The sequence below is a fragment of the Apteryx rowi genome, unplaced genomic scaffold (genome assembly GCF_003343035.1).
Source record: "Apteryx rowi isolate R43461 unplaced genomic scaffold, aptRow1 scaffold_27, whole genome shotgun sequence".
NCBI classification, from domain to species: Eukaryota; Metazoa; Chordata; class Aves; order Apterygiformes; family Apterygidae; genus Apteryx; species Apteryx rowi.
The window spans coordinates 2,070,986-2,090,626 of NW_020449085.1; the positions used below are offsets into that span (position 1 = coordinate 2,070,986).

General features: G+C 59.3%; 1 protein-coding gene across 1 annotated transcript in view; it reads left to right on the forward strand.

Moving 5' to 3' along the window:
• Positions 1-14,360, forward strand: part of CD276 (CD276 molecule) — a 16,671-nt gene extending 2,311 nt beyond the window's left edge. Inside the window, exons 2-7 of the mRNA XM_026068321.1 lie at positions 1,630-1,980; positions 2,667-2,963; positions 6,991-7,131; positions 10,750-10,791; positions 11,566-11,601; positions 14,119-14,360. Coding sequence (XP_025924106.1) covers positions 1,630-1,980; positions 2,667-2,963; positions 6,991-7,131; positions 10,750-10,791; positions 11,566-11,601; positions 14,119-14,141 — 890 coding nt within the window. The 3' untranslated portion in view covers positions 14,142-14,360. The remainder of the gene's footprint in view (positions 1-1,629; positions 1,981-2,666; positions 2,964-6,990; positions 7,132-10,749; positions 10,792-11,565; positions 11,602-14,118) is intronic.
• The last annotated feature ends 5,281 nt before the right edge of the window (positions 14,361-19,641 follow it).

Genomic DNA, 19,641 nt, shown 5'->3' on the forward strand with positions numbered 1-19,641 from the left:
CGTGGCTGGCATCGTGCCCTGACGCAACGGCGGGGTTGGCATCACGTTGGAGCACTGGTGCCACCTAGTGCCCGCGAGACCGGCCGCGGTGGCACCCAGAGCTGCCTTTTCTGGGGGACGCCAGGCTGTGTGCGATGCCCCACGGGCAGCCCTGGCAAGACGCCGGGCTGCGTTTCCCGCAGCAAGGGAGCTTTTCAGAGGGCCCTTCTCACCCCTCGACACCGCTACGCTGCCCGCCCGTCCTGCGGGGAGGCAGCTTTGTGCGACGTCCGGTGCAAACGGCCCCGTCGCCCRGGCCTGCCCCTAACTCCTGCCCCCCGCGGTGCCTTCCCCCATGGTGTCCTCCCCCCTGTACGCCTTTATAATCGTCTGCCCTGTGATTCTGCCCTCTTTAAAAACTCTCCCTCTGCTGGAACCTCTCTCCTTGGGATTTTCTGTCCGTTTGCGCGGCCGGCGTGCTCCATGCTGTGCGGCAGCCTCCGGGCCATGCTGGAGGCAGTCCCAAGTCTTCCAGCCTGGGGTTTAGACCCTCCATCACCTGGACACCTCAACGGTTGCCTAATTGTCTCGGTCCGATGCAGCATCCGCTGTTGGGGTGGCCTCTAGGCCCTACCTGCCAAGGGTCAGGGCTGAGGAGGAGCTGCGTCCTCATCATTTCTGGGGACAGGAGCGCGCGGGCAGGCAGCTCGTGTGCTGCCAGGTTTGGCACTAGTGATTTTTGCAGAGCCGGCAGGCAAGGATGTGGCCTGAATTGCAGGAACGTCACCAAGGTGGAGAGTCCGAGCTGTAAATACCCAGCCAGCCCTCGACGGAGCTGTGGTGGAGGTCCAGGTTTGGGTGTCGCTGCTGCTCGCTGCCAGCTCCCTCCGCAGAGCTGTGCTTGCGAGAGGCAGCGCTTGCTGCTCTTGGACAGCTGAGGGCAGCAATACCCAAGGTTTGGGATGTGCCATGCTGCCTGCCTGCCTGCCTGCCTCCCACTGGGCCAGGCTCGCCGGGGTGCTGGGGGCTGGTTTCTCTGGTCCCCGGTAAGCGGGKCCTAGGCTTGGCCAGGGCTGGGATGGGAGATATGCGAGGTGTGCTGCTGGACTGCTTCTCCTGTCRTCACCAGCATGGGCCTTTCTGGGAATCGGTGCTGGGGAAGGTTTTGAGATGCCGGCTGCTCTCGGATCTCTTCTGTGGGCATCGTTGTAGAGCGGGAATCCCAGCCACCTTCCAGCTTTGGTCATCGTCGTATCATCCGGTCGTGCAGCCTGGCTCTTCCTGCCGTAAGCCGTGGCTGCGTGTTTCTGGGAGGCTGTGCTGCTCCTCCTCCCCAGAGGCAGCTGCGTTTTGCAGGTGTCCTCTGCGTCTCCAGAACAATCCCGCAAAAAGCCCTGTGCAGCAGAGCGGGGCCGGTGCAGATGCAAGCGCATAATGTCAGCAGGGATGGGAGAGGGTGGGAGCTCCTGCTCTGAGGTCCCAGAGATGGGTGTGAGCTCCCCTCCTCTTCCCCACCTCCTGCGGAAAAGTAAGCTAACCCATCCTTTGCAGGTTTTCTCCCTTCTCAATTCTTTATGCTTAGATATAAAGCAGAGTGTTTCTAGGGGTCTCATCTCCATGTGCCTTTGCTCTCTTGCCACCCTCCTGCAGGTGCCATGGAGATCCAGGTCCCGGATGAGCCCGTGGTGGCTCTGTTCGGCCGAGATGCCACCCTGCACTGCGCCTTCTCCCCTGAGGCCAATTTCAGCCTGAATGACCTGAGCCTCATCTGGCAGCTGACGGACACCAAGCGCTTGGTCCACAGCTTCTCTGGTGGCAAGGATCAGCTGGCTGACCAGGGAGGAGGCTACGCCAACCGCACRGCCCTCTTCTACGACCAGCTGGCCCAGGGCAATGTCTCCCTGCTCCTCCGGCGCGTGGAGATCTCTGACGAAGGCAGCTTCACCTGCTTTGTCCGGGTCAGCGACTATAGCAGCGCGGCTGTGATGCTGCAAGTGGCAGGTGAGAGATGGAGGGTGGGGATGTCCCTGCATGTCTCCTCCGGAGTGTGAGGTTGTCCCCCATCATACTTTTCTCCACTGTGGAGCATCTCTTTCTCTCTCCATCCCTGCCAGGGTTTCTCCTTGAATTTAGTGCTCTCTGTTAGAGACAGACCAGTCTTGCATCTCCCCTAAATATTGCTGCCGGTGGATCTAGTCCCTTCCTTGTCACGTTGGGGAGGCTCACAGCTGGGTGCAGAGGCAACCTGGCTGTGGCCTGTGCTGCTTGAATGCTGAGCTGGGTATGTGAGATGCCAGCAGCCTTGTCCTCAGGTCCCATATGGGTGCCTCCTCTGTATACTGCACTGGATGGGGAGGCACATGGGGCAGGACTGAGACTTGCTCCTGGCTGGGCTGGGGGCTCCCCTGAAGTATCCTCAGCTTTGGCTCAGCGTTCAACCTGCTCCTGGGAAACGCTGTTTCTCTGGCCGCCTGATTTCTAGTACTCTGTGGGAACAGCGTCCCCAAGTTCTTGGGTATAGGAAGGTGGCAGGAGTCTTTCCRGTGTGGGGATGGAGCTGTTGGTGTTGTAATGGAGCTAGGAGTAGGTGCCTTGGGGAAATAAGGAGAAAAGGACCATTGGTTGCTCCAGAGCATGAACCTTCAGTCACCTCTGTCACCTCATGCTGGTTCTCCTCTCCCTTTCAGCTCCCTACTCCAAGCCCAATCTGAACCTGGAGCCCAACAAGAACTTGAAGCCGGGGGATCTGGTGGCAGTGACTTGCCATGCATCCCGTGGCTACCCTGAAGCCACTGTCCTCTGGCAAGACAACCACGGCAGCAACCTCACAGAAAACGTCACTACATCTCAGGTGGCCAACGAGGAGGGTCTCTTCGATGTGCACAGCGTCCTCCAGGTGTTGGTGGAGCCCAGCAGCACCTACTCCTGCCTGGTGCGAAACCCAGTGCTGCAGCAGGAGACCCATGCCTCCGTCACCATCACGGGTAAGCCAGCAAGGGGAGGTCAGAGATGGGGTCTCTCTGAAGAAGCTGATGATCTTTGCTGTAGCCCAGAGCTTCCCCTGAGGCTGCTACCGTGTATCCCTGCTCTGCCTCCCATCCCAATCCCTGGACCTGTGGTTTTGGGCTGTGCTCTCCTCCGCAGTCGCCCCAGCATCCCAGCTCGTCTCTGGAGGGCTGCGCTACGAAGGCACTTGCTGAGCTGCAGCAAGCTTCTCAAGAGCTSTGCAAGAGTTGGGAAAGGTCTGGGTGTGTTTTTCCTAGTACTCCTTAGTTTCTAGTTTTGCTAATTGCCCTGTCCCAGTCTAAACCATCCTTGAAAGCCACCACAGGGCATGGTATTCTTCCTCTCCTTTGTGTGTAGTCTTATGGCTGTGGGATGCTCTTGATTCAGGGTGCTCCATCCCAGCAGCAGCTGCAGCAATCCCTACTGAAGACCCTACACAAATACTGCATTACTCGTAGTCTCAGCTGACCTTCTAATAACTAATCTTGACTGACGGATCCTTTGGGCACCTGGCATTATGGTGGTGATTTTCCACCTGGGCCATTTTGCATTGCCAGTAGTGTCTTGGCAAACTTTCCGCTTAGTTCTCCTGCTCGTTACRTCTCTGTGACGCCTGTACACTGTTAATTAGAGTCCCAGCAGGCAGGCAATGGCGTGTCGGATGGTTGATGGCTCCCTTACAGTTCAGGGCCGTTCTCCTGACGTGGAGACTGCCCTCCGTGAAGAAAAGTCAGGAGGAGAGGGAGCTGTGAAAACAGATCATAAATACAGGCTGGCCTAGTTTATTAACCRCTGTTTATCGTACAGGCGGTGCTGTGCCGTAAGAGCTTCGTTCAGCCTTGCCACTTCCCTCTGACAATGTCTTGCTCTGATGGCCCGATAAATAAGACTTTAATGGCATTTATCATGGATGGGGCTGGCAGGGGAGCGTGGGCAGGGCTCAGTCAGGGAGACTGGCAGGGCTGTGTCAAGGAGCTGAGTAATGCGGGGTGCCGAGAGGAGATGGGTCTGGGTGCAGGGAGGGGGGTCTGGTCTGGGTGGGAGGCTTTGGGGGACGCCAAGCCTGTGACGGACGGGGGTGTTGGCCGAAGGGGGGGCTCTGCGCTGCTGGAGCGAGATGGGCAGCGCAGCAGGTTTGCGTGGCTAAGCTGGGAGGGATGACAAGTCATGCCAACGGCTGTGAGCCGGTAGGGATGGGGTCAAGCCGAGCGCCCCAAATCCTGGCCTCCTGGGGCCAAGGGGTGGATTTGGGGGCTTTGCTGTCCCTCCTCCTGTTGCCCTTGGAGGTTCTTCTCTGTTCTCTGTGGTCTGACCCAGGAGGGAAGACAGGAGCTCTCTAAAGCCATGCGCTGCTCCTGGTCTACATGGCAGAGCGTGGATTTGGTCCTGGCTCTGTTCCCAAGGAGTTTGACTCCCTGGGCTCCATCAGATGCTTTGCAGGGCTCATCCTCGGCATGCTGGTGACGAGCTTGCTGGCAGTTACGAATGGCTTCCAGTTGTCCTCGCTAGCTCAGCTTTTATAGATGCCTTGGAGCTCTTTATAACCTTGTACACTCACTGGTAACATTAATTAGTGTTTAATTGTCCTTGGTACAGCAGTCGTTGGGTTGTGAAGGAGGGTTCCCTGGTGGAGCATAAACCTTTTGGCTGGATGCACCAAACTCTTCCAGAAAGCCTAGCACAGCTGCGCRGACGTTACCTGGAGGCAGGGCTGTCTCTGACGAAGCTAGCGTTAGCCACAGCCGGTGAGGGCAAGGAGGGGCTGGCTATGATGGCTTTGTGGGAGTCCTGTGTCTGTTGGATGCCATGTCCGACGGAGGCCACGACACCTCCTCTGCAGGCGATTCTTCCTTCTGGAGGAGCGGCGACGTCAGCTTGGCAGCGGTGAATCCACACCCCACGTACGCGTAGGTATTGCCCCCTCCTTCGAGAAGGTGGACCTGCTGCGAGTGCGTGCAGGGCACTGGGAGAGGACAGCCCCGTGCAGACCTAGGCTTATCCCTACCTGTGGGAGGAGGGTACCAGCCTGTGCAGGAGGGGGAGAGCTGGCTGATGCCAGTGGTCATCACCTTTGCGTACGAACAGGTCAAACATCTGCCAAAGCGTTCCCACCAGTACGCACTGCGGAGGCACTGATAACGTTTCCACGGTTCTCGCTTCGTTTTGCCCAACAGCAGGAATTTGTTGTTATTGGTGGCAGAGGAATGGCTTTTTCATGGTTGTCTCCGTAGCGTGTGAGCRGATGTTCAGCATTGGGATGACAGGCACGAGTGCTGGATTTGGCCTGGTGAGGTGCTGCGGATGCTGTTACCTTGCAAAGGAGGAGCTGCGTGCGTTGGAGAGGTCTACGTTCGCCTTGTCTCCTCCCTGCTACGGTTCACTGCTAAGGCAGAACGAAGGGCCTGAGAACCCAATGGGGGAGCTGCGCTGCCTGGGAATGTCCCCACATGTGGCTTGTTCATCTCTTCCCGGCCTGCCACATGTTTAAATAAGCAGCAGCACATCCAGTAGGCACAGGCTCTGCGTCTCCTCCCTTCCGAGACCATCCAGCACCCCCCAAACATCTTTTCTCATGTTGTCCTGCCCTGGCTTCCTGCATCCTCTTCTTCTTCCCTCTTGCTAGCAGTGTGACTTTGTGCCGCAGAGGGAATTGCTGGGGGATGCAGCCAGCCCATCCGTAGAGCCTGATGGCTGGGAAGGGAGCAGTGACGGGGGGAAAGCTTTGGCCTGGGTTCGGGCCCTCTGCAAGGGCAGTATTTGCCGTGGCAAGGAGCCGTGGTTGTTATCCCCTCTCCCACGGTGGGGCTGGTAGGGGGCCGTGAATTCGCTGTTGGAGCCGGCAGGAGTTTCAGGAATTTCTTCCTGTCCCTGCTGGCGATTAGCAGGACCCCCGGAGGTGGACAACTGGTGGGTCCTGACACTTCCATCCTGGCTTGACATGCCATAGATATTTCCAAATTCCTCAAAATTTGAAGTCCCTTTTGATCCCAGCACATACAGTGATCAGGGATTTACGCAAAAAAGAAATGAGGGAATCAAGTCTGCCTGCACTTGAAGCAAATACGCCCGGGTGGGATCGGAGCTGAAAGAGCAGCTCCTCCAGCAGGTTCCTGCTCTCCACGTGGGCTGCTCCTTGGGGGCATCACCTTTCTCCAGTGCGTTAGGTTGGCGGTGGACGAGCCCAAGGGTCAAGTCAATGAGCCCTCTTCTCCTCCGAGGGATATCTGTGCCTTGCTCCATGGAAACATGCCCAAAGCATGGCTGCTGCCTGCCACACTGTGCTCTGGTGTGGTGGGGAGCGTGCCTGGCCATCCCCGATCCCGTGGGAAGTGTCGGGGCCTGCGTGCTCCCCGGCCCCCGGGGCGTTAGATGAGAGGGAGCAGGGAGCTGGGTGAGCACTGTCTGATTCTTCTCTTCAGCTTCCTAGCGAGCGATGGGTCAGCTTGCAATTTGAATTTATTCGTGCAATTATTTAAAGGTTAATGAAGTATTTTTATGGAGTGACTCAAGCTGCTGATTTCCTGCTTTCCCGGCCGGATCTGGACCCGCTGGGGGAGGCCATAATTACAGGAGTTGATGGTTTTATTTCCAAGGACCCGAATGGCCGGAGAGTGCCGAGGCGCTGGGAGAGGGCAGCGTGCTGCCGTTGGCCGAGGCTTTGCCTGGTCGAGCTCTGCCAGACCTGCTTGTGGAGACCCCGCGCCAGAGCCTCGAGGACTCTGCACCCTGTGTCCGTCCCCGGCTGCTCCGCGGGGCTGGTCTCTACTGGGGAGTCCCTTGCTCCCGTCGGTGGTCCCAAGGACATACCATCTGGGATCGTCCCGCAAGCCTTTGGCACGACTCCGGCAGTGCCGGCGGGTGCTCCGTGCGGTGGTGACGCTGMCTGGGGTGGCTGGTGTCCGGCCGGAGGGCTTCCTTGCGCCGGCAGCCCCGATGCCGGGCCCGTGTCCCTCCTCTCGGGTGGCTGCGCTCACCGCGCCGGTATTCCTGTTTTCTTTCCGCCAGGCCAACACCTTGCCTTCCCCGCTGTGGCGCTCTGGGTGACGGTGGGACTCGCCATCTGTGTCCTCGGGCTGCTCGCGGCCCTGGCGTATGTGTGCCAGAAGAAAATCCGGCAGAGCTGCGAGGAAGAGGAGGAAAACGCAGGTAACGTGCTCGGCTCTGCGGCGTGTTATCTCGAGCGACGGTGGGGGATAAGTGCCCGTTTCCCTCCTGTCCGGAGGAGCAGCTCGGCTGGAGCCTGGCCCTTAGGGATGAGGTTTGCGGCCTGCGGGAAGTGCCGGCCGGGGGCTGCGGGCTCCGTGTGCGGGTAACGCCGCGGGGGTCCCGTGGGCAGGGAAGCGCGGGAGCGCTAGCGGGGACCTGCTGCGGCCCCGCTCCTCGCCGGAGGTGGGAGCTCACCTCCCTGCCTCTCCCGCGCAGCTCGCCTGCCCCGCTGAGGCTGACGTGTGTTCTGCTCTGGTTGGACCTGGAAACTCAAAATAAGTATTAGCTGGATGGAGAAAATTGCTTCCYGCATTGGGAAAGGACGGCGCTCTCCCGGGGCCTTGCGCAGCTGGTGGGGGTGCGCGGATCCCTCGGGCAGGCCCCCTCTAAAGGCAGCTAGCGCCGGGCTCTTATGTCGGGCCACGGGAGCTAGAAGCTGGTGTAGACGCCCGTGCCCTGGTGGCTCCTGTAGCAGCGTGCTTTCTGGAGCTCCTTCTGGCTGTCTGCTCTGTCCCGGCCCGGTTCACGTGGCGCTGGGTGGAAGGAGCATCAGGGGACGCCGGGTTTGTCTTTGCAAAAGGCAGCATCGGTCTGGGAGGGAAGCAAAGTGGGAAAATAGGCTTGATGTTATACCTGCTGCCCGTTTGGAAGGAGAAGATCAGAAGGGAAAAAATTGGGTCTCCATAAAATCCGTGCAAACAGTGAAGATGGGTTAAACCTGCCAATATGGTCTGGGAATTCCTTCCCTGCCGCCTCCAGCCCATGGGCAGCAGCGAGCGGAGCGGGGACGAGGAGGGATTCCCACGCGCGGCGCTCGTTCCCCGCTCGGCAGCCAGCTGGCAAACACCTTGCACGCTCGGGTGTGCAAGGACCCGCCGCCGCGCGAGGGTGCGCGTGGGCCTGGCTGGCGCTGCTGCCCGGGCTCTTTCTGCCCCCCCGGCCTCGCTTTGCAGGGTGAAGCCAAGAGCTTTCCTGAGACGCGCTGGTGCGAAGCGCTGCCTGAGAGTCTGCGTACGCCGCGGAGCTTCCCGGCTGCGAAACGGCGGCGGCAGTGGTGACATCCTCCCCGTGCCCCTCGGCTCGGCCCAGGGCGCTGAGCTGCGYGAGCCAAGGGCGCAGGGGAAGGGGCGGATGTGGCTGCGGCCAGGACTGGCAGTGATGTGCGGGATTTGGGATGTACCAGGCTGGCTCCGCAGGGGCGTCGCAGCTGGYGGCGCTGGCTTGGTGGAAGCCACCTYTCCGTACTCACGCTCGATCTCTCCYGGCTTTCTTCCCTTCCTTCCRTGYTCCYGYGAGCCTTGCGCATCCCTCTGCTCCCTCCGCTCTCGCTTGCTCCCTTGCTGTCTCTYRGAAGCACCACTGCTCTCTGGCGTGYGGGCRTCCRTGGAGGAGCTTCTCCTCCGAGAAGACACCTCCAGYGTTTGCCACCGTGCAAACATCGAGTGTGTTGACGCAGGCAGATAGCATGAGACAGAGCTGCTCCGCGCGCTCCCTCGCTTGCTCCTTTCTCCTTGCCTGCCCGGTGCTGCAAAACCAGCCTGCGCCCGCTCCGTTTTCGGCATTCCTCTCCTTTTCCCGGTTCCTTTATCACGGCGAGGCGTTTTCATGCAGAGGGGGACCTTGTTCCTTTAAACGCGCTGCTGTGCTCTGCAGACGGCTGGGGAAGCAGCTCTGCTGGCACCGCTGGCTTGTTTCCTCTCGCCGACTCCAGGGCTGATGGGCTTTGCCAAAGCAAAAAAAAATAAAATCCTTTCTCTAACAGCATCCGAACGTGGCGCCGTGAGACCGGAGCCTCCGCCGGAGGCTGCCTGGCTTGGTTCCTCCTCTCTCCGCGTTGCTGCCGGGGAGGCTGGTCCGCAGATGCCCTCGCTGCTCCGTCCCTCGCCCGGGCAGGCGAGCTCTTGGCACCCGCTCCCGGGGCCGTCCCGGGTCGCCAGGACGGACGAGCACGAGGGTTTTGCTCCAGCACGTCGCACTGAATTGTCCGCAGAAGGTGGATTGGGCGTTTCTGTCCCTTGGGGTTCGTAACACGAGATCGAGCCTGTCAGATAGCGGTTGGCTTGCAGGCTGTTTTGATCGTCTGGTTTGATTTTTTTTTTTTTTTCTTTTCCCTCTATAATGGAAACTGCAGTGAATTTTTGCTTTTGTTAAGGGATTTTGTTAGGCYGTGGCCCCAGGCCAGCTGACCTCAGTCCTCCTGGATCACGAGACTGCTCCCAGCCTCCTCCGTGTTTTTCCCTGACCGCTGCGCATCCCTAGCAACGAAGCTCTGCTCTGAGCGTCGGTGATCTGAATCCGGGCAGGGACCTTCCCGCGCCCGGCGGCAGAGCGCCGCTGCAAGACGCAGCGGTTTTTGCTGCTTTTGCATGAGATTTGGTGGGGTTTGAACTCTTTTGGCCCTCGTTCCTCCCCTGTTGTGTTGCTTCGGCAGTTTGGAGGCAGATGCCTTTGGAAAGCTCCGAGCTATTACGTGTAACTAGGACCTCGCTGCCCTTTAGAAGTCAGAAGGGACGAGGCCGTGCAGCTGTCCAGAAAAGAGCRGCTTTTTGCCCAAATAACAAGGACRTTTTCGGAGCTCTTCGGTGGGGGAGTGGATGCTGTGCCGTAGGGTGGCCTCGGTCCCCCGCGCTGGCAGGACGTTCTCCGAGGGAACGGCAGCCCGGGCGCACCGGGGACCCTGGGGACCCCGTTTCTTGCTCACCCCGCGCGCGGCTCTGCTGCCTGTGTGCTGAGCGTCCCTGCCGGGGCGGCGGAGAGCCTTCTGCACCGATCCTCAATCCTGTCCCCCTGGTCATCCAAACGGGGAGAAACCGTGGGAAAACCCTGGGTGGAGTAAAGAAGGGAATTAGCTGATGCTCTTCTGGGGCGCTTGCAAAGGGTTCCTGCTGCCAGGCTGAATCGCGGCCCTGTTTTCTCGAAAGCAAACRTCACGCAGCAAGGTGCTGGGCAAAGCCAGCGGCCAAGGCTCGCGCGGGGGGAGGCTGCGCCTCGGTGGCCGCCGTTCAAAGGGAGCAAGCGGGGCTCCTGTTGCACGGCAGGGCAGAGTTCGGAAGCCGCTGTATCCTTAGGAAGAGCTTCCCAAGCTGCGTGGTTCGAAGGGTCCCCTTGCTCTGCTTTTCCCGAGACCCTGGAGGCAGCCTGTGCTTGCCTGCGGGGGCCGGCGCCGGCCGAGCTTCCCGGGCCAGGCTGTCCTGAAGGCCCTCGCGAGACCCGCTGGCTCCCCGGTGCCGCCCCGGAGCTGGTGCAAATATCCCTCGTGGGGGCCCGAGCTCCGCCGTGGGGCTGGGGCACTGGAAGAAGGGCGCTGGTTGGAGCTGGATACCGGCTACCCCTTTCCAACCAGCTCCGGCGTCTCGGCAGCGCCTCATCCCAAGCCCGGCACGTGCACCAGGCGAGGGCGGCTCCGGAGCAGCCACGGTTGGAGGCGACTCTGAGCAGCGTCCGCTAAATCAGCCAGCGATCGCGGTACCGGGAGGCTGCTGGCAGGAGGCTGCGGCCCGCGGGCGTGGAGCGAGTYGTCTGCGGATGCTTCACGTGCTCCCGGCTTTTGTTTTGCAGGGACGGAGGAGCAGGACGAGGAGGGGGAAGAGCCCAAGACAGGTGGGTGCGATGTCCAAGCCGTGGGTTCCCRGGGCCGAGGCTGGCAGCTCCCGGGAACCGGGTGCAAAGCGGGCAGGTGGGCGAGAGCGGGCTGGATTCGTGCACTTTCCTGCCAAGGAAGCCATCAGACGCGCTCCGAGCCGCTTGCGCACGTCGGGGCGCGCGAGCGGGCCGCCGTGCTCGCCGTGTCCGTGTCGACGCGGTTTCGAGGGCGGTGCAGCAGTGCGCGTTGCTGCGCCCCGCGTGCCGCCGTCCCCGCCGCGCGTCGCCCGCGGCTGCCAGGCCTCCAGCCGCTCGTGGCGTCCCCCGCGCCCGCTCCCGGCCGTGCGGCGCCGGCCAGCTGGCTGGCAGCAGACCCCTCCAAGCCACCAGCAGGCTGGCGGGTCCGTGATAAGCCGTGTTATCTTCTAATAAGCAGCGATAGCGGTGCTCTGCTGTAATCAAGTGAGTTAATTACATGCCTGGTGATTCCCTCTCTCTGCTCGGTGCACGACCAGAGCCTGGTCGCGTGCAGACTGGCTCGCGCCTGGTCTCCTCCTGGGAGCCAGCGCGGTGGGGATGCCGGCTCCTCGACGGCTGTTGCTGCCTCCGAGGTTTAAGGGCTGGGAGTTGGTTTGTGGTGGAAATTTGGGGCTTAATTTTTGTGGGAGCTGGGCAAACGCTGCGGGTTCTTAAAGGCTGTTTGCATCAGAGACGGGGGGGATCCAGGTCTTCCCCCCGCGGAGACGTTCCCCTTGCCAGCCTGCTGACCGCCTGCCCTTCTGCCCTTTGCAGCCTTGCAGCCGCTGAAGAGCGCGGAGAGCAAAGAAGGTGAGCGCGTTCGCGGGGCGTCCGCGGGGCGCCGGGCGTAGGGGCGAGAGCTGGCCCGCCGCAGCGGAAACCGCGCGGGCCCGAGGCCGGCAGCCGGCTGCACAGCCCTCGGCTCCCCCGGCTGCTCTGCTTTAGCTCTGCCCTCGCTTCCCGATTCCTCAGGCGCTTCTCAGTCCCGCTTGGCGCTTCCATTGCAAACCGATCAGCTCATGATTAAGACTTCTTGCAGAGCGCGAGAGAAACGATACTAAAATCTGAGTGTACAGTATCCATTGGACTTCCATCATCCATCGATCTTTTTTTTTTTTCTTTTTTTCCCTTTTTCTCTTTTTTTTCCTTGCAGTTTGCGCTAGGAGCACAATCATATTTCCCCAGATCAATTATTTCCAAGCATTCAGGGCACCTCTGTTCTAATTTGGGCTGCTCTTGCTCCTGCCCACGCTCATATCTCCCGGTAATGGATTAAGTGACGTGACTGATGTCTTTGACATGTTGTTTGTTCTCTTATCCTCTGCCCAGGAGAGCAGTGAGTGTTACGAGGAGTTATTTCTGAGTGGCTCCTTAAGGGTACAGGTTGCCTGTGTTTATGCTGGGGAAGGTAGATCAAGGACGGGGAGGCTGTTGTGACTGGGGTTCTCGAAGCAATTTGATTTAATTTGATCTATTCTCTTTCCTGAGAAAGTTGGCTCCTATCCGGCTTTCTCCAGCGTGTAGTGAGCGCCCTTGGGCTGAAGCACGTTGAGGTGTCCTGGTCTTTACACCTAGAGCATTAGTGAATCTTCTGGGTGCTCTTGCTGCTGGACAGAAGCCTTGACCTTGGGAAAGGGAGGGGAGCAGGGCAGGGAGGGGACTGTCCTGGGCTGTGCTCCTGGCCCCAAGGAGCCACATCCCCCATCTACCTGTTCCGCTCCAGCTTGGAGGCGAGAAGGACATTGTATGACCAACCCAGGTGGTTGCCCATAAAGCTGGGATGGCATTGCCCGGGCAGCTGGAAGGGCTGCAAAGTGCTGCCGGTGGGGTGGGAGCTTGTTGCAAGGAATTTGGGGCCACCTCCCGGTGTATAAAGTGACTGGGGCATGCGCGGGAGCTGCGTTCATCCAGGGGAGGCTGCTCCCCAGCTGCAGGCTCCTCCGAGCACCTCCTCTGCTCCCAAACCTCCTCCCGGTCTCGCTCCGATTTCCCTTCTGCAAATATCCTTCATCCGTGCACTGATCTCGCACTGGGCCATCTCGGATCAGGGATCCGTTAAGCTCTGTCTGGTCAGTGCCCTTTCTCTTTTGAGCATTGCCATCAGTGTGCTAATGAGAAGGTAACTGGTGGGATCCATCCTCCTTGCCTTACGGAAGAGGAGAAGGAGGCAGAGGAGTGAGCTGCGCACGTCAGCTGTTGTTCCCTCCCTTGCTTTCCCGATGGGATCACACGTTTTCCCCATACAGATTCCCAGGTAGCAGCCAGGTACTGAATTTCTGATGAAAATTCATGGGAATTGGAGCCTGAGTCCCTGTTTCTGCCTTTCAGCGTCCTCTCCCAGGGCAATGAGTCGCTGCTTGTGACCCCCCTCAGCCCGCTTAGGGGTCCCGCGTTTTCTGTGTGTGTTCAGCCCCACTCTTCACCGACTTGCTTCCCTTCCAAGATCTCCTCAAGCTTTTGATTTATTTCCCCTCTTATTAAAGGCAGACTTTCCCAGCAGAGCTTTGGTCTCAGCCATGGCTGAATCGCTGCTAATTCCACCCTCCCTCCTCCGTTATTAATGGCCCCGCTTTTTCTCTAATGCTGTTTTTTTTCTCCTCCTGATAGATTTATAAAAGCCTTTTCTCCCATCCCCTTCACACCTTTAGCTGAAGCATTAGCTGGCTCCGCTTTTGCTTTTTTTTCCCCCTCTTCTCCCTCTCCTCTCCGGCCTTATCTTCCCCTCGCAAGCCTCGGCAGACTAAGGGCACTTGTCTTCCCTGCCTCTTCGCTCTTCATCTCCCATCCAGATTGTTTGCTTAACCCCGTCTCCGTGAGCGGCCCCTCGGCTTGCTCCTTGGCTGCCTTTGCAGCGGGAATGCAGCCTGAATAATAGCATCTCCTAGGAGTCGCCCGCCGCTGGGTTTTTCTTCCTTTTTTTTTTCCCCGGTTGGTTATGAGGAGCTCAGCGGCCGAGCAAACGCGCCCCCGCGTCCCTGCCCGCGCGCTGCTGTAGCCGACCTGCGCTTGGCATCAGCTCCCGGGGAAGGGGGGCATCTCCGCTGGGATGTTCGGATTTTCATTTATTTATCTATCTATCAATCTATCTATTTATTTATTTTTGGAAGGGAGAGCCGGGAGCCGTGGGTGGCTCCGTTTTAACTCCGCTGCCTCTGCGGCTTGGGGTGCCGCTCGTTGCGGCGCGACCCGTCTGCTGAACGGGGCCGCGCGTTCGGAGCCCGTCGTGCCGGGCGTTTCCCGTTGCACTGCCGCGGACGGCTTCCTGCTCTCGCTTCATAACTCCTTCGCCAACTTCCCTTTCTTCTGCTTTTTTTTCCCTCCCCGCAGATAACGAACAAGAAATCGATTGATGGGAGCTGGGGGAGAGCTCGGAGCAGCCCCCAGACCAGCCGAACCGTCCCCCGTCCCGCGGGGACTAGCTCCGGGAAACCGAGGACGTTGCACGAAGGCCCCGACGCGGACCTGCCGCGGGCCCGGCGGGGCGGCCCCTCCATGCACTGTGACCTTCCTCCTCCTCCTCCTCCTCCTCCTCCTGCGCATGCTCGTCCCCCCCGGCCGCCCGGGGCTCGGCCGGGCCTGACGCTGCCTGCGGCCCCGGCGGGCCCCCTTCCTCGCTGCCCTGCCCCGGCGCCCGGGCCCGGGATGGGGGCCATGGAGAGCCGCGGCCTGGCCTCTGCGCGGCTCCTCCGCTCCCGTCCCGCGGCCGGGGCTAAGCCCGCGCTTCCCGGCATCCCCGCCGGAGGAGGCCCGGGCAGCGAGGGGGGACGAGGAGGACGGCCGCGGCGGGAGCTCTGCGGCCTCCGATGGCACCCCGGAGGCGCCCGCGGGAGGGCTTTCGACACCCTTTCCGAGTCGCAGGGCCGCGAGGGGCTCGGCGAGGCCCCTGGAAGCACCGGCAAGGTGCATCCGCCCCGGCTCCGGCGCGGCCCCGGAGGCGCGGGAGGACGATCGCTTTTCACGTTGTACCACTGCCCTTCGGAGCGGACTTTTGTTTTGCCTTACGCGCGTGGCGCCGCGTCTCTTCCCCGCTGGAAGTCGCCCCGGGGGGGGGGGGGCTTTTTGCAGGGGGTCTCCCCCCGCCCGGCGCCGGCAGCGGGGCGAGGAGGTGCCTGCGGGAGGCAGGGCTGGGGGAGGCCGCCGTCCTCCCTCCGCGCCGTCCTCCGCGCCGTGACGCGGCTGCTGCTGGCTCGCCCGGGGGCGACGCGGCGGCGCTGCCTTCGGACGGGGAGGGCGGGAGGACGCCGAGTGCGAGGGGGCTCAGACCCTCCCGTTTCCCCTGTGTCCAGCTGGGAGAAACACCTCTAAGTGCTTTGCCCCCGTAATGAGATCGCCCAGGGTGTCCTCTCTGTCCTCACCCCAGGTACCGGTGGGGTGCTCAGAGGCACCCGAGCCGCCCGTGCGACTGAATTCCCGTGTTAAAGCACTGTTGCAATTGCCAAGTCGAGCACTGGAAGGAAACGTCCCCTGCCTCCTTTGTTCCAGGCAGTGGAAGGCGTTTGGTGACAGACAGGGGACCGTAGCAAGGAGAAGGTGGTTAATGCCACTCCTGGGACGCGGGTTCAGTCTCTGCTCAGCTACAGTTCCTGGTGGCTGCTGGGGAAACCACCTAAATCAAGTTTTTTAAGTGGTGGTTGTGCATTTCTGGGGTGTGCGCCAGGCGAACGTTCCCAGCTGGATCTGCAGCCAGGATCTGACGTGTCCGTCATGTGCTGCATGATGCTAAAGCCTTTGTAAAGTCGGGTTCTGGGCATCCCAAACCGCACACTGAAATTGAGGAGAACGTGGTTAATCAAAGAGTAGCTCCTTCCAGGAGTGCTGGCTGGCCCGATCGAGGCAAGGGTCCCCGGGCGCTGCACTGGGTGGCCACGTCGTTAAAGACTGAATCATAACTCATGGGCGCAAGGGGATGCACTGAAGTCTGGCTTTCTTGCCTTTCATGGTGCTTGACTTTGCAATTGGAAAAAAGTTGGTTTAACACAGCTTGTTTGCACGTGCGGTGGGAACGCAGCCCCGGGCAGGCCACCAGCTGCCCGAGCTGGGGCCCAAGTCGGAGCCGYGGCGTTAAGCTGAACACGGATGGATGCAGAAGGGACAGCCCAAAGTCAGGTCTGGGTCAGCGTTACGGCAGGGGGTTACGCGTGGGGATTGCCCCACGCCTGGCCTGGCCTGCTGGAAAACCCTGACTGACCTCTCCTTGGTTTTTAAGTGCAGACTTAAGAAATGTTTTCACTTGTTGCGTGTCTTTGGTCCCACTCAGGCTGGCAGAGAAGTGACTGCTGTGCTAGAATCAATGGTTCTTGTTGCTGTTTTTAATTTTTATTTAAATTCCAGAATCTGGAGGTTTTTGTGCCTTGACAAATAAATTCTTGGATCTTTTTGGACAGTGTTTTCCAGCCTGTGTGTGGTTTTGGGGAGGGGCTGGAAAGCAGCTCTCGCTGGTCCTGGCTTGCTTCAGAAGGGGACATCATGGAGCGGTGATGCTGTCGGATGGGCGCGGGGGCAGGTGTGTTTTGGGGGGTCCTGGGGACAAAGGCCACCACCCTGCCATGACTCTCTGGGGAGCTGGGCCCTTGCCGACCCCAGCCGGGGCATCGCGCCTCCATCTGTGGCCTAGTCGTGCTGGATGCTCCAAAGGGTTTGTAGCTGGGCGCAGCCGGAGGGCAGTAGAGCAGAGCAGACCCGTCCCTCGCTCTGTGCAGCTGCCCAGGGGAAGCAAGCTGCTTTGGGATTTAGGTAGTATTTTTATCTGAGGACTGTGCCTGTAAAGCCTGTGTGTGGTTCCTTGTTGGAGATGGGCTACCGACATGACATGGGACATGGGCTACCCTGATCCCAGTGGCTGAAAGCAAACCAGCAGTTGGAAACTGAAAGCCTTCGTCTGGGTTGAGTTTTCCCAATTCTCTTGTAGGAAAATGTCAATGAAAACGTCCATGAAATGGGAGAGGTTTTCATTTTCTTATGAGCCCCAGATCATTTCCTCCCCAGCCAAATTCCCGTATCCAGACCTCCAGAAATGGGAGGCTGCATTTCACATCACACCCCTGTGTGGACTATCAGAAGAGGAGGAGGAGGAGAAGAAGGGGAGCAAGAATGAACTTGGTTTTTTTTTCCCCACTTCTAAGTCCTATTTCCCCTTCCTTCAGGACAGTCACTTGTAAACCTTTCAGCCAACTGCAACTACACTTCACAGGTAGTGGGACCGCACAAGCGTCCTGGTGGCCGGTCAGCCCGAGGAGTCTCTCCAAATTAGCTGATAGCACGCGGTGCTTTCTTTCTGGCTGGGTTGCCAGAGGACATGAGGAAGGGAGCTGATTTTTGTGTTGGAGAAGATGTAGGGGACAAAGGACTCCAACGTGTAGGGAAACAGGCTTCATTAGTCCCTCCGCTTGCGGAACAACCTGGTTATATTGTGTATTAAGGCTCTTCTAATCCTGTTACATTCTGGCTCATTTTTTGCGCCATCCATCATCCTAATAGGGAGCTGGGCACTGGCAGGGTTTGCGTTTGTGTGGCACAAGATGGATTTGAGGGCTTTGAATGAGTGAGGTCCTAAATACGACTCCTTCTAATGAGCTCCTAAAGACGTCGCCTCCTCCCGGGGAGTTTCTGAGCTGAGTTTGAGAGACAGTTTCCCCAGCGTGGCCGGCGGAAARAGAAACCTCTGGGCACACCTGTCCCTAGGCTGGGATGTGTCCGCTGGGATGTGTCCCCTGGTCTGACCACACATCAGGTGGCACAGCAGCCTGTAGAAAAGGGATGAGACAAGCTTAATTAATCTATCCCCYGGTTGGCAAGCTGAAAGACAGTCCGCAGGAAAGGCTGTTCAGGTTTGTCCAGAATTAATTTAAATGTCTAAATTCCCAGAGCTGTAAACGCAGATGAGCAGAGGTGTATTTGAGTGGACCGTGCTCCTGCACGTACATGGCCTGGGAGCTGCTGTGCTCTCGCCAGACCTGGGTGATGTTCGCAGGGGTGATGTCTGGGTGGACTTTCCAGGGAGTCCCAAATTATTACATGCACTTGCCTTACGGGCTTCAGCTGGGTGAAGGCTTTACGTGCTCTTGTGTCCCTGACGCGGATGGGAAGCTTTGGCTCTGGTGGCTCTGGCTGAGTGTGCAGACCCCAAGCCACCCTCACAGTTCACCTCTCTTAGCTCTTGCTTCAAAAACATGCTGGCGAGGGACAGGGATGCCCAGAGAGCAGCCATCGACATCGGTTTGGGGGCGATGGAAGGAGATGGAAAATTATCCATACAGAGCTAGGGAACCGAGAAACGGGATCTGCCTGTCTGGGGGGTGTTGAGGAACAGCAGAGGAAGCTTCAGCTCTGGGTGGGATATGGGATCACTGGGGACTGCTCCAGTGCTGGCTGTGCTGGGACCGTGCTGGAGCTCGCCACGGTGGTGCGACCCCTCGCTTAAGGCTTCAAGTGGGACCTGGGGGGGGTGGGGGGGGACAGGGACACCCATGCGGGACCCGGGCAGGAGGCATCCGTCCCTTCCGGCAGCCCCGGCTCCCTCCCCATCGCTCTCCTCCCGGCCCTGCTGCCATCTCTGCACCTCGCGCCACGACAGCCTCATCCATCACCCCGCGGCCCGTGCACAGGGAAATCACTCAGCCGGGCGGCGAGGGAGAGACCTGCCCTGCCAACTCCTCTTTCTTTATTTTAATGATGGCAACAGCAGAAGAAAGAGCAAATTCCTGGAGGGACATTGCATTTTTCATGGCTGCTGGAGCTTTTGCTGCAGGTAGACCCAGCCAGTCCCTGCCGCCCTGCAGCTCTCCTGGCTCCCTGCCGGCCGCGGGGCTGACCCGGGAAGAGCCGGGAGGCTCCCTTTGCCTGATTCTGTCACCCAAGGGGGTCAACGTTGTCCCCCGCGCTGGCTCGTGGTTTGGCAGCCCTGTTGGTTCACTAGCAGGGGAGCGGAGGAGGCTGYGGGGCTGGCGCTGCGGAGAAGGGGGTCATCCTAAATCACCCGCCGACATTGCGGCCAGCTGAGTCTTATTTTTAGCTGTCCTTCCTGGGCGCCAAGCCAGGCTCTGCATTTAATAGAAAAATATTTCTAAAAGTGAGACAAGTTAAAGCGTGCTGGTATCAAACTTGTATTAGAGGGGCAATGGATGGTTATTTCATTTACGGGCCTTGATGTATGGCCTGAATTAAGTTTTGGTGCAATTTTTAATGAAGTGCCATGAGGTGCCATTAGTATAATTTACCACCAAGGCGCTGGGCTGGGCTGGGGKATTAAAGCCGTTAACTGTCCCCAGCTCCTGGAGGTGGGGTCCCAGGGGACAGTGGGCAGGAGGGAGCCGTGGGGCAGCACAGGAGATGTCTTTGCTGTGGGTGGTGGCGAGGAAGGATTTCCAGCTGCTCCCAGGTTTCAGTTATGTGAGGCCCAAACCAGCCCTGCTCGGCTTCCCCAAGGGTCTCTGCACAGTTGTCCTGCAATCTTACATTAAATTAAATTAAGTTGAAGACTTTCATGGTCTTTAAAGGTCCCCCAGCAATTTCCATCGGGGTTAGGCACRCGTGGTCCACCTGTCCGCTACGTCCTTGCACCCTTCCCGTCGCCTTCCTGTCCCTTGTCCCGCGCTGTGTTACACAGCTGCCGTCTCTCCCTGCCAGATGTGGCTGTGCATCTCACGCAGCCTAAGTGATGGCCCTGTCCACGGGCCATTACCCACACTTAGGTAAAGAGGGAAGAAAGATAAGATGAGGGAATTGTTCCTCCAGATGGTGACTGCCTCACTGGGGCCGTCACCTTGCGCAGTGAAAAGGTAGACACTTTGGGTGAGTTTCTTTGTGCACATTCAAGAATTTTCTCACAAACACGCAAAAACATCGTTGGAA